We start from the raw sequence: 12,729 nt of genomic DNA, 5'->3' as shown, positions 1-12,729 counted from the left end.
GGATCTGCCCCAGGCACCGGGTGGGATGAGCTGGGGTGCAGCACTGCATCCGGCCCCCCATGCCCACATCACGTTCCTGCACTGCCCTGTAGGATGAGACACTGCTGCCCATCCAGAACTCTCCACTGCGATCAGAGCTCAGGTGACGACTGCTTCTGTAGCTTTGTTTTGAGTCCCCCTGCTGCTGTGGAGTCCGCAATACCTGCCGAGCAAGATATTTAACAATTATATTATGAACTGGGTGAAAACAAACTTAGTTTGGTTTTTCTTAATCTTTCTACCACATTACTTCACTGAACAGCATACTAAAGTTCTTTGCGTGAGTCTGCAGGTTGCCCACAGGTCTGTAAGCAAGCATTTTCAGGTGTGGCTTTGCAGCACGCGCCTGTGTCACCTCTGCCTGGTGCGATCATCCCTCCAAACTGCCAGGGTCTGACACAGCACCTGGGTTCTCGAGGGGCCTGCAGACCCTGCTGCTCATGGCAGGAGGAAGACACCAGAGGGGAAGGCGAAAGAAGCATCCCCCAGGGGCTCTCCCCTACAGGGCTCAAAACAGCCACAGTGACCTGGGCTAGCAGGGGGACAGTGCTGCCACGGGGCTGGGCAGGTGCTGTGCTCTCTGTGTGCCGACTGCCCATTTCCAGGAGCCGGGAATTGGCATGGCTCTTCCTCACAAGCCCTGCGCTTTCGGGCTGAACAGCTTTGCCCAGCTTTATTCTGTAGAAACCACAGGGAGAGAAATAAAAGGAAATTAGAAAACATGCACTGGTAAGATGAACCTGCCACATGGGCTTGGAAGAACTCCTGCATGTGCAGGTTCCAAGATGCAAGGCATGGTCTGATGGGAGAGTGATCAGCGTTACCAGAGCAGCCAGCGGGAACCGGCACATTGCTGGCACAAGCCCTTCCAGACACTGAGCTGTTCAGGAGCCTTGGAGCATTCCTGCAGAAACGGGGTCTCCTTGGGACGTCCTCGGTCGCCACACGCTGTGGTCCGGCACAGAGCAGGGCAGCAGCTGGGACGTGGCGGGAGGTTCTCGGTGCCCCTATCCCCACGCCCAGGGGCCAGCAGCAGCCAGCGGCAGCACAGCCCTGCCTGGCAGGGCCGACCCCTCCCAGCCATGGTGTTCCTGGAAGCCCCTGCCCAAACAGGGAATTGCTGCAGTGCTTTAGGAGCAGACCCCTCTTCCTGAGCAAACTCCAGCAGCAACTTGGGCAGGACTAAGCGAGGCATTACTGATGGCGTGCACAGCACCCGGAGCTTTCTGGGTGTTCTCTGGGTGGATGAGGCGCGCAGCTCATGCAGCACGGGCTGTGGCCGGGCCGGGCAGCTTGCTGGAGGCAGGAGACCTGCGCCGTGCGACCGCTGACACACCGGAGGCAGCTCCCAGCTGCCTGCCCACCCTGGTTACCTTTTGTTCTGAGCCTGAGACACCACAGCAGTGAAACAGAGCAAGGCATCGCTGAATGATGAATGTTTCACTGCAGGGCCAAGAATTCATATTCCTTGATTTCATCCAAAAAAATACAATTATTCTGAATCATTTTGCTTTGGTTCTTGGTGGAAAGAAATAATCAGTTCATAGAGTCCTATGAGTTCAGACCCATTTTTCTGCAGCGTTGATGGATCTTTGACATGTTGGTTGCAGGCAATATCTGACTTTCAAATAATCTTTTATTATTTTTTTTTTTTGCATCCTTTGAACAGAGCTGTTGTTCCAGTTCCTTCTTCGCAACCATCACGTACTTTAAAAATGACTTTGCAGTAATGGTGTATTATAAATTATGCAGTCCTGGTGTTTCTGGGTTTCCAGTTAGTGCTAGTTCAGTCCAGCAGTTCAACCTGGGCAGAAATCTCTGCAGCCTTTGCTGTTTTGCAATGTGATCAAGCCAGCTTGGTGCTTGGAGCCACTCTCAGGCTTTTGTAGATCATTGACCAAGGGCTGGAGCCTGAGGGAGGAACCCCTCCCACAGAGGCATGGGGCATGGGAGGCAGAACTCAGAGCCTGTTTTGGGAGGTTTCACCAGCACAAGACAGCGGCTGCTCCATGGGGGACACAACATGACCTGGGCACCAGCTCCCTGGCTGTAGGCACGCGGCCGGCTCTGCTGTCAGCCTGCGATGCAGCCTGTGCCTGGGCAGGAAGAGCATGGAAACACTCGCAATGCAAATGATGGAGAAGCAGGAAATGTCTTGACTCACCTCAAGAGCGTTACCTGTGGTTAATCTTTAATTCACATGCAGTTTAAATGCCCACAAGCTGCTAGGCTGATGCTCCTGCTGCAGCTCAGGATGGGGAAGGTCCCCCTGCTGCCCCGTGCCTATTGGGGCTGAGCTCCCCACTCGTGCTGGGGCTGCTGGGGTGAACTGCTTTGTGCTAACATCGGCGCCTGGGGCACCGCATTCCTGTTTGGAAAGAACCAGAGGCAGTAAATTGGCAGGTGAGAGAAATCTGTTTCCCTATCACCGGAAGGGGAGGCGTAAGGGCTCGCTGAACTGCTTTGACCATATGCATTCAGGCACCAGCAGGCTTTTGGTGCCCAGGAATGTTCCCAGGTTCATTTAATTTACTATTCTAGATCTAGCCTATCTTTATCTGTCTCTGTTGAGTTATTAGCGTGTTCAGTTCTGGGGCCCCCTGCACCGGAAGGACATGGATGTATTAGAACGAGTCCAGAGGAGGCTGCAAAGATGATCAAGGGGCTGGAGCACCTCTCCTACAAAGACAGGGTGAGGAAGTTGGGGTTATTCAGCCTGGAGAAGAGAAGGCTCCGGGGAGACCTTGTAACAACCTTCTAATACCTAAAGGGAGCTACTGGAAAGCTGGGGAGGGACTTCTTGTCAGGGAGCATAGTGATAAGACAAGGGGGATTAGCTTTAAACAAAACTAAAAAAGGGTAGGTTTAGATTAGATATAAGGAAGAAACTCTTTGCCATGAGAGTGGTGAGGCACTGGCACAGGTTGCCCGGAGAAGCTGTGGAAGCCCCGTCACAAGAAGTGCTCAAGGCCAGGTTGGGTGAGGCTGTGAGCAACCTGATCTAGTGGGAGGTGTCCCTGCTCATGGCAGGGGGGTTGGAATTAGATGATCTTTAAGGTCCCTTCCAACCCAAACCATTCTATGATTCTACGTGACTTCAGTAATGGAAGAAGTATTTGGATAAATATTCATGATGTGCTGGAGGTCTCTATAGTGTATGATGCTTTCATTGGACTTCTGGCTCATAGAGGACAACTTCCCTTCTTCATGAAAATGCTGAGAAATACCAACATGTCATGCACTCAGATACCCACAGCTGGAATAAAAACAAAGCTGTCTGCAAGTGTGTCTGAAGATGGAAGGTTTAGCTTTGGTCCAAATCAAATCAGTTTTCATAGAACCTTAATGATCGTCTAGTTCCAACCTGCCTGCCATGGGCAGGGATGCCACCCACTAGATCAGGTTGTCCAGGGCCTCGTCTGCTGTTTTTGGCTCTGTAATCCCCGTGGGATGAGCAGGAGGCACTCTTGTTTAAAAAACAAAGCACTTTGCATCATTTGCAAATAGACAAACATGCTTCTACGGGTGGAAATTCGGGGAGAAACAAGTCCGGTAGAAGTTCGAGGGGCATGTCATGTTGTATGTCAGTCACACCCAAGACACCTAGCCATGTTGGAGCTAGTACAGTTTTTATGCCAGTTTTAACAGTTTCTACAAGGAGTTCTCAGAAATGAACTGGTCACTGATCTGAACATATCAAGACACTATTAGTTTGTCTGCCTGAAGAAACACACACTACAATAAAGCTGAACATAGCCCACTGGCTGTGACTAGGCAAATAATGGTGACTTTACAAGCCTTTTTGTGATAGTGTATAAAGTAGAGATATATAGGACCTGGCCTGTTGCGCAGTGCAAGAGGAGGGACAGAGATGTTTTTCTTGCAGACACAGTTCATCAGGGTTGATGGGGAATAACGAATAAATCCATCCATACAGCGAAATGCACCAAGTGAGGCCCTGGCATCATGAACGGCTCAGTTGCAATTAGGACATTGCATGCACTGTTTTTAACATGTCTGGATGTGGGCATGGGCTGGCCTGCAGCATGTTGCTGGCTTGCCAGCAACACCTGGCTTGCCAGGCATTTATCCTGTTGTCTTTCTCATAGATAGCAGAATCATACTGACAGTGGGCACAGCAGCACCATGTATGAGCTCAACGAAAGCAGCTTTGATCCCATCACCTTCGTCCTGACAGGCATCCCAGGCATGGAGGAGTCCCACATCTGGATCTCTGTCCCCTTCTGTCTGATGTACATCACTGCAGTGTTCAGCAACTCCGTCCTCCTCTTCATCATCATCACGGAGAGGAGCCTCCATGAGCCCATGTACCTATTCCTCGCGATGCTGGCTGTTTCTGACCTCATGCTTTCAACCACGACAGTGCCCAAGATGCTGGCAATCTTCTGGTTCAGTGCCAGAGAAATTTCATTTGATGCCTGCATTACTCAGATGTTCTTCACCCACTTCAGCTTCATTGTGGAGTCGTCTGTCCTGCTGGCTATGGCATTCGACCGCTATGTTGCTGTCTGTGACCCCCTGCGGTACTCAACCACATTAACGCCCTCAGTGATTGGGAAGATAGCAGTGACTGCTGTGGTCCGGGGCTTCTGCATCATGTTTCCACCCATCTTCCTGCTGAAGCGGCTGCCCTACTGCGGGCACAACATCATGCCCCACACCTACTGTGAGCACATGGGCATCGCCCGCCTGGCCTGCGCTGACATAAGAGCCAACGTCTGGTATGGGCTGACGACGGCGCTTCTCTCCTCCGGCCTGGATGTCGTGCTCATTGCTGTCTCGTACGTGCTCATCCTCAGGGCTATCTTCCGGCTGCCATCCCCAGAGGCCCGTCTCAAAACCCTGAGCACCTGCGGCTCCCACCTCTGCGTGATCCTCATGTTCTACATGCCCGCCTTCTTCTCCTTCCTCACACACCGCTTCGGCCACCACATCCCAGGTCATGTTCACATCCTCCTGGCCAACCTCTACGTGGTGGTCCCACCAATGCTCAACCCCATCGTGTACGGGGTGAGGACGCGGCCGATCCGGGAGCGCGTGGTCCGCCTCCTCTGCCCCGCTGGGCAGTGCTCCTGTCCCAGCAGGGGGGGCCACTGCTGAGCGTGGCAGAAGGAAGGGGGATGCAGGATGGGGTCTGGACTGCAGGGCCAGGAGCAGCTGCTCTTCTCGCCCTGGAGGAACAGACTTGCCTAAGAGGTTCTGGAGAAGCTGAGGGTGATGGGGTTTCTGGAAACATGAGCTTGGCTCATCAGCCTGTTCGTTGCTATTGGTTTCTCCTAAAGATGCTGACCCTGAGTGCTCCATCTGGCAGAGACTGGGGCAAACAGGTCAGGTGAGGAGCATCAAGACTCGTGCTTGCTCATTTACCGTTGCCTTATTTTGTTTGCTGTCCTACAGCTTCATTTCTGTTTGCTCCTTCACTTGTTAGTGCCTAGACCATGAGCACCTCGCTGGTCATCAGAGCAGAGCCTGGTATGCCACCCACCGCAGGATGGTCGCAGCGCTGCTTACTGTGGTGCAGATAACGATCTGCCCTCCTGTCCTCACAGGCACAGCTTGCGTTGCAGATGGACCCCAGAACCTTCCCCTGCTGAACGTGTTTACATGCTGAGAGCCCTGTGACGTCTGGATGGGCTCTATTGCCCTGTGTTTAAAGGAAACATCCATTAAACCACAATGTCCAAAACTGAATTCAAGGCTTTAGTACGGACAGCAGAGGGACAATGGTCTACCCCCCCACACACATCCCGTAGGAACATTTCTCTCTTTGCAAAAACATTGCACTACTGCAGTGCCCAGTGTGAGGTACAGCACGCTTCAAGATCCTTTCCTGCCCGTACTGCTGTCTGATGACCCACCACGTTGTTGCTGTACGTTTGATTTATCCTTGAACACCAAAAGAGATTTGCTGAACCTCTTCTTGTTCCTCACATTGGTGTATGTACCAGTTGTATCAATCAATAATGCCTTGTTACCCAAGGTCTACCTAAGGCTGTCAATAATACCTTGTTTTACCTGAAGCCAGTGGCAATCTGCCTCAATGTAAAGACACAGAGTGAGCACTAGATATTGCTGGAGGAGCAGCAGGGCAGTTCTGCACACCTGTATACAATCAGAGTGTAATTTCATTGTCAATCTGATCAGCAAGGAGAGCCCTTTTCCTTACCTCTTCCTTCCTCAGCAAAGACAGCAATGCAGGCTTTCAGGGCAAACTCATCTGCTGCCTCCCCTGCGGTGAATCTCATGCGTGGCAGAATCAGAAGGAGAGGCTCTCATCCCGGTGCAGTGCGCACGGGCACTGCTGAGGGTCCCATGGGCAGAAGGGAGTGGAGGCAGCACGGCAGACCTCAGGGGGAAGCTTGCTGGAATTTCAGGTCTCCCGCTGAAAGATCAGTGTGCTCTGCACCACTTTCAAGGTGGGCTTTTGTCGTGTTGTTATGAAGTGCAGGACCATGGTGACTCTGTCAGCAGCAGCCACAGTCCAGCCAGGATGGGACTGGTCCTCTGTCATCCTCATAGCAGGGTCCTGGTGGCCATGCTGGCTCAGCAGTTAAATGCCAAAACTGCCGTAACCCATTAGCATTGCTGGGATGAGGAGGAGGAGGGGATGCACCAGAGTTTGGAGACCTTTCCTTCGTGTTTTCCTTTGTGTTTTGCTGGGTGGGAAGTTGAGATAAACACTTGGTTCTCCTTTCTGCATTGCACCTATTGTTTACTCCATGTCTCATACACATTACTCAGAGATATGGGAGTCTGGGCACTTTTTAGTGCTGTTGTTAAGCTCAGGGGCTTCCTGAGTCTGGCCAGTGACAGCCTTCCTCAGCTGGGAAACTGCCAGTCTTTTAAATGCAGTAATTGGGTAATTCAGTAATGCCTGAAGGCTCACACTCTGCAGTCCAGTTCCCACAGCAGTGCTAGGATCCGGCATGCTCTGGCCCCATGTCAGCTGTAGGACCTGGAGAAGTGTCTGGTGTACTCGTGTCAATGGACCAGACCATCCCATGTTACTGCAGAACATCCTTTTATCCCTGAGCAAAAGGGCAGTGGGCACATGCCAAGCCCACAGCCTGACCGTGCTGCAAAGCCATTCCAGACCTGGGGAAGCTTCCCCAGAGGTGGCCGCATGCCTGGACGCCGGAGGCGTCTCTCTTGGAGAGCTCACCTTATCTATGTGTCCCACAAAATCTTGTGCCCCACACGAGGGGCCAGGAGCCAGTGGCTGGGGCTGGTCTGGCACGAGCCAGAACCCAGGGCTGAGAGCAGGAGCAAGAAAGTTCTGCAGGACCCAGCTGGCTCACGGCTGAAGGACGTAGGAGACAACAGGGCTGCAGCCACCCAAACCCTGCTCTGCTCTGGGCATCCCAGTAGCACAACTGCAGCTCCAAAAGAGAGGGAAAGAATCACAATTTCAGAATTTAAAACAAAAAAAAAGTGCTTTACTCTTTCAGCATATTTCTTGTTTTCTTTGGGTATTCTCTGATTTCATCAAATCAGGGAAACCTGTGACAGGCACAATGGAAATGGAAGCATTCACTAAGATCTGTTTGCTTAACAGTGATGATAATGGAGCTGGTTAAAAAGCTGTTTGTATTGCTGGGCTTTTTTAATGTCCTCAAAATATGTATGTGTCTCTCTTAGCAAAAAGAAGGAATATTTGCACAGAGCAGCCCACATGATTTCTAATAGGAGACAGAGCTGTCTCAAAGGTAATGTGTCAGGAGAGCAAGCTGGTATAGGCAGAACATGAATACATTTGGGCTGAAATGAGATGCTTTAGGGTCTTTGGGGCAGGGGTTACAGCAGACTGGAGGCTGTGGTGAGGTGCTGGAAAGCTCGTGACAGTAAGAGACTTATTTGCTGAATCAGGGGTTTCCTCCAGCTCTGCTTTCCTAACCGGAAACAAGAACTGGTTGACAAAGCAGCCCTCTGCTGCTGTTTTCTCCTGAAAGCTTTCTAACCAGCTCGAGTAGCAGTTATCTGCCACCCGAATTTGTCAATACTAAAAGACAATTCTGCACCATGGTATCTTGGTTACATGGTCCAACTCATGTGGTTATTTCTGCTGCCTTCTTCACTGCTTCCCTTTTCTTGCCTTCCCTCATTGAGGAACTTAAGAACACGCTAAGCACAACAAGCGTGCATGCTCAAAGCACACCAGGCAGTGGTGCTGTGAAGGGCCCCTTTATAAATGTCCAGGAGGAGCCTCATGCCAACACCAACAGCCTGGAGTTAGGGAGGAGGTGGCACTGCCTTGGGCAGGTGCTGCACAGATGAGACACAAAGCAATAGACTTGCTTCAAAGAGCTTCCAAACCAAGTATGAATAACGAAAATACATAGGGATCAACAGCAGGCAACTGCTGGCCCATGTGCTGGGTCTTGGAACCCCAGTGACCAGAACATCACTGATCTCAGGACCCGCTGACACTTGGACTGCTCCAGCGTGTGGTCCTGCAGCGCTCAGGGGGACCCCTCAGGGGCAGGCATTCCTGCAGGTACCCGCATTTTCACCTGGATTTAGTAGTCAGCTAGGTAGGGATGGGCTTTGTGTGTACCAGGTGAGTTCATTCCTTGTACCCTTCTGGTTCTCTGGCTTTCCAGGAACAGCTTAATACGAGTGAGGACCCAGTTTGAAGCTCCCAGCCCTGGCACTGCTCTGCTCCCTGGATGGATGTGGTGGCTGGGTCAGGGAGCAGCCTGCATGGGAAAATGTCCCTGAGTCAATGAATCACCAGCTCAGCAATTAATGCCCAAAGGGCATGCATAATGGGATATTAGCCCGTTGATCAGGAAGATTTATATTTCTAACATGGTTAAAATGTTAGCTTAATAACTCACAGGAACTGTGAAGCCAGAACTTCTGCACTTCGAATTTAATTTCTCTCAACAGACCTATTTTTTTTTGTTGTTGTTGTTTTGTTTTGTTTTTTTAGCTCAGTTGATGTGGGCTGTTTGTAGGCATGTTGGGACTACAAGTACCCTTTCCTGGGGAGGAGGAAGGGATTTTGGCTGAAGTTGTTCGTAGTTGTAGCATACGTAAAATGTAAATGAAATCTCAAAAACTTTGGGACATAAGGGGAAGTCAGTGGAGTCACTAGAAGAGACTCAGTCCCCAGTGAGTGTGTGGGCAGGCTTACCACGCTTCCATGCTCAGGGGACTCAAGCACAGGCCCGAACTGAGACCAGGCTTCAGGTCTGCGCTGAGTCAAGCCCTAAGCATACGCTTTTATTACGAATGCTCTTCAGCTGCATTTCAGTGCTTCACCGAACGGAGGCCGAGTTAAGCACGGCATTCAGCGTGAACAAAGCCTTAAGTGTTCTCTGTTTAAGTACCGCTTTTCCATTCCTTTTGCTGCCGTCTACAATGGTGCTTTATTAATTGTTCTTCATCTCCAGATCGCTGTGGGTAATAAATTATGATGGCAAAGCTTAACGGTTTTACTGCATCTCACCTCCATCATCATAATGATTAGCAAATGTTAATTAATAAAAATCCCCAGTACACTCCATAACTGGCAGGCAATACACAGCACATCCTTGTAAGCTGTCCTGCCTTCACTGGTTTGTTCTGATGTATGGGAAGTCCCTGCTGGTCCCCAGGGGTCCCAGGCAGCGCGAGGCGGCTCTTCCTCTGACCCCAGTGCCCAGTCTGCTCAGGATCTCTCTGCAGGTTTCTGGAGCAGAAACATCAGTCCAGTAAGTCCATTGCTCTCCTTGGAAATGAGGAAACATTGGAAATGAGGACAAAATCAGCTAAAAAAGCTTGCAGCAGCAATGTTTGCTGATCTCCACCTCTGAGCTCCCAAATTCTCCATTGTGTGCCACAAAAAGCTGAAACAGGACCTGCTCACCAAGCACTTTCAGTCCAGGTGTGACAATGACTTCCAAACTCACATGTGATGGACAGGACCTGGTTTGCCCCTGCTGGCACCTCTATGGCCACTGAGGTCTCAGCCTCACCTTGGTGCCAGGGAAGGTGATGGAACAGGTCATCTTGAGTGGATTTGCACAGCATGTGTGGGACAGCCAGGGGATCAGGCCCAGTCAGCATGGGTTCCTGCAAGGCAAGTCATGCCTGACCAACCTCATCTCCTTCTATGACCAGGTGACCCGCCTGGTGGATGAGGGAAAGGCTGTTGATGTAGTCTACCTAGACTTCAGCACGGCCGTTGACACGGTCTCCCACGGTATTCTGGAGAAGCTGGCAGCCCATGGCATGGACAGGTACACTCCTTGCTGGGTTAAAAACTGGCTGGGCGACTGGGCCCAGAGAGTAGTGGTGAACGGAGTGAAATCCAGCTGGCAACCAGTCACCCGTGGCGTTCCCCAGGGGTCGGTGTTGGGGTCCATCGTCTTTAATATCTTTATTGATGATTTGGATGAGGGAATTGAGTGCACGCGCAGTAAGTCTGCAGATGACACCGAGTTGGGGGGAAGTGTTGATCTGCTGGAGGGTAGGAAGGCCCTGCAGAGGGACCTGGACAGGTTGGGTCAATGGGCAGAGGCCAAGGGATGAGGTTCAACATGGCTCAGTGCCGGGTCCTGCCCTTTGGCCACAACAACCCCATGCAGCGCCACCGGCTTGGGGCAGAGTGGCTGGAAAGCTGTGCAGAGGAAAAGGATCTGGGGGTGCTGATTAATGCTCGCCTGAACATGAGCCAGCAGTGTGCTCAGGTGGCCAAGAAGGCCAACAGCATCCTGGCTTGTGTCAGGAGTAGTGCAGCCAGCAGGAGCAGGGAGGTGCTCGTCCCCCTGGGCTCTGCTCTGGTGAGGCCGCACCTCGAGTGCTGGGTTCAGCTTTGGGCCCCTCACTACCAGAAGGACATCGAGGCCCTGGAGCGTGTCCAGAGAAGGGCTCCGAAGCTGGGGAAGGGCCTGGGACACAAGTCCTGTGAGGAGCGGCTGAGGGACCTGGGGGGGTTTGGTCTGGAGAAGAGGAGGCTCAGGGCAGACCTTATTGCTCTCTGCAACTGCCTGAAAGGAAAGGGTGGTGAGCTGGGGGTCGGCCTCTTCTCACAGGTAACCAGTGATAGGACCAGAGGGAATGGCCTCAAGTTGTGCCAGGGGAGGTTCAGTCTGGAAATGAGGAGACATTTCTTCTCAGCAAGAGCGGTCAGGCATTGGAATTGGTTGCCCAGGGAAGTGGTGGTGTCACCGTCCCTGGGGATGTTCAAGGAAAGGTTGGACGTGGTGCTTAGGGACATGGTTTAGTGGGTGATACTGGTGGTTGGGGGACAGTTGGACCAACCATAATGATTCTATGTTTCTATGATCCTATGGCCCTGGGAAGCCTTCAGGAGTCAGGAGCAGCAGGCAGTGATTTTGCACAAGCTGTCATGTTTGGGGGGTGTGGGGGGGAATGCTTCAGCTGATTCACCAAGGCTGCTCTGGGGACAACCCAGAGGTCTTCAGGGCTCGTGCAGTCCCCACCCAATTAGCACTACCTGGGGACAAGAAGCTGGTGACAACCGCAGTGCTCTTGGGATGGAGCTAGGAGCACAACTGTCAGTGCTGGACACAGTATAACCACTGCAGGACAGCGTGGGGTCTGACTGGTGACCACCTAATACCTGAAGAGCACTGGCTCGGAGCTACTGCAGAAGTTCACCTGTAAATTTTCCATATCATCTAAAATAGCAGTCCCCAGTGCCAGGCGGTTCAGAAGGTATCAGTCTTTGTTCATAGTGCTGGCTCAACAGCACCCTGCAAACCAACAGCAGCTCAGAGCCCTAGTTTGTGCTCTGTGGGCATAAGACAGGAGGCGGAAGCCCCTGACACACAGCTCCTTACTCCTCGTGGCACTGTAAAGTCCCTTCAGACCCTGGACACTTTGATAATAACAATGCCATGCTGCGTGTGGCTTTTAATTGCATCTTTGTTTATCTGATGAGGATTTCTCCAGATACCTGGCTGAGCAGACACTACAGTCTGGGGATCCTTCATGAAGCAGAGCATTTGGGATGGAAAGGGCTCTCCCCTGCCTTTCATGTGCCTTGCGTGCAGAGGAGCGAGCTCATGCCATTACAGAATTACAGACAGAGCTTTTGTACGGGCAGCCAAGAAGGACAGGACTGAACCAGGCTCCTTGTGTCCTGATTTCATCGGTAGCTTCCAAACCGCTCTGACTCCCTGAAGCTGGGTGCTCTTCAAACAGGATCCCTGAGCAGGATGGACACTGCACATGCCTCATTTGTGGCAGTCATAGAAGAGTAGGGAATTCTCCTAAAAATATTTCCAACCCTGAAGATTTTTCAGTTACAACATAAATTATGATCCTATCCAAAAATGTCTCCCAGAGAGGCATCCCTGTGACTGATGACTCAGAAGCACATCTTCTGCATATTTTGCTCTAGTTCCCAGCAGCTGCAGGCAGTTGGAGGCAGAAGATTCTCCTAACTTCAAACACTCAAAGACCAGAAATGAGGCTGCCAAGCTCCAGTGAGGGGACTTGAATAATGGAGGGAAATCCTGATGGCCCAAACTGCCCAGTATTTAGCACTTCTGGACAGAATATGGTTCATAAGGTAAGTGTCTGAGCCCTGAGCAGTGATACTCACGAGCTCAGCTCCTGTTTGTATCCTGGGCACCGTTTAGCTGCTCTCAGAGCCTTTCTTCCTATAATTACACAGCAACAGCAAGCAAGAAAAAACTTGAAGCATTGCACTGAGTC

General features: G+C 51.5%; 1 protein-coding gene across 1 annotated transcript; it reads left to right on the top strand.

Annotated features, from left to right (window-relative positions):
• Window positions 1-4,185: 4,185 nt before the first annotated feature.
• Window positions 4,186-5,160, top strand: LOC118259778 (olfactory receptor 52B2-like). The gene has a single exon (XM_035569541.1). The coding sequence runs from the start codon at window positions 4,186-4,188 to the stop codon at window positions 5,158-5,160; it is 975 nt and encodes a 324-aa protein (XP_035425434.1).
• Window positions 5,161-12,729: the final 7,569 nt, after the last annotated feature.

The sequence above is a fragment of the Cygnus atratus genome, chromosome 1 (genome assembly GCF_013377495.2).
Source record: "Cygnus atratus isolate AKBS03 ecotype Queensland, Australia chromosome 1, CAtr_DNAZoo_HiC_assembly, whole genome shotgun sequence".
Taxonomy (NCBI): Eukaryota; Metazoa; Chordata; class Aves; order Anseriformes; family Anatidae; genus Cygnus; species Cygnus atratus.
This window is presented reverse-complemented; position numbering and strand designations above follow the sequence as displayed.

What these genes read in the sequence shown, in the direction of transcription:
- LOC118259778 (XM_035569541.1), top strand. Translation starts at nt 4,186, where the DNA reads ATGTATGAGCTCAACGAAAGCAGCTTTGATCCCATCACCTTCGTCCTG.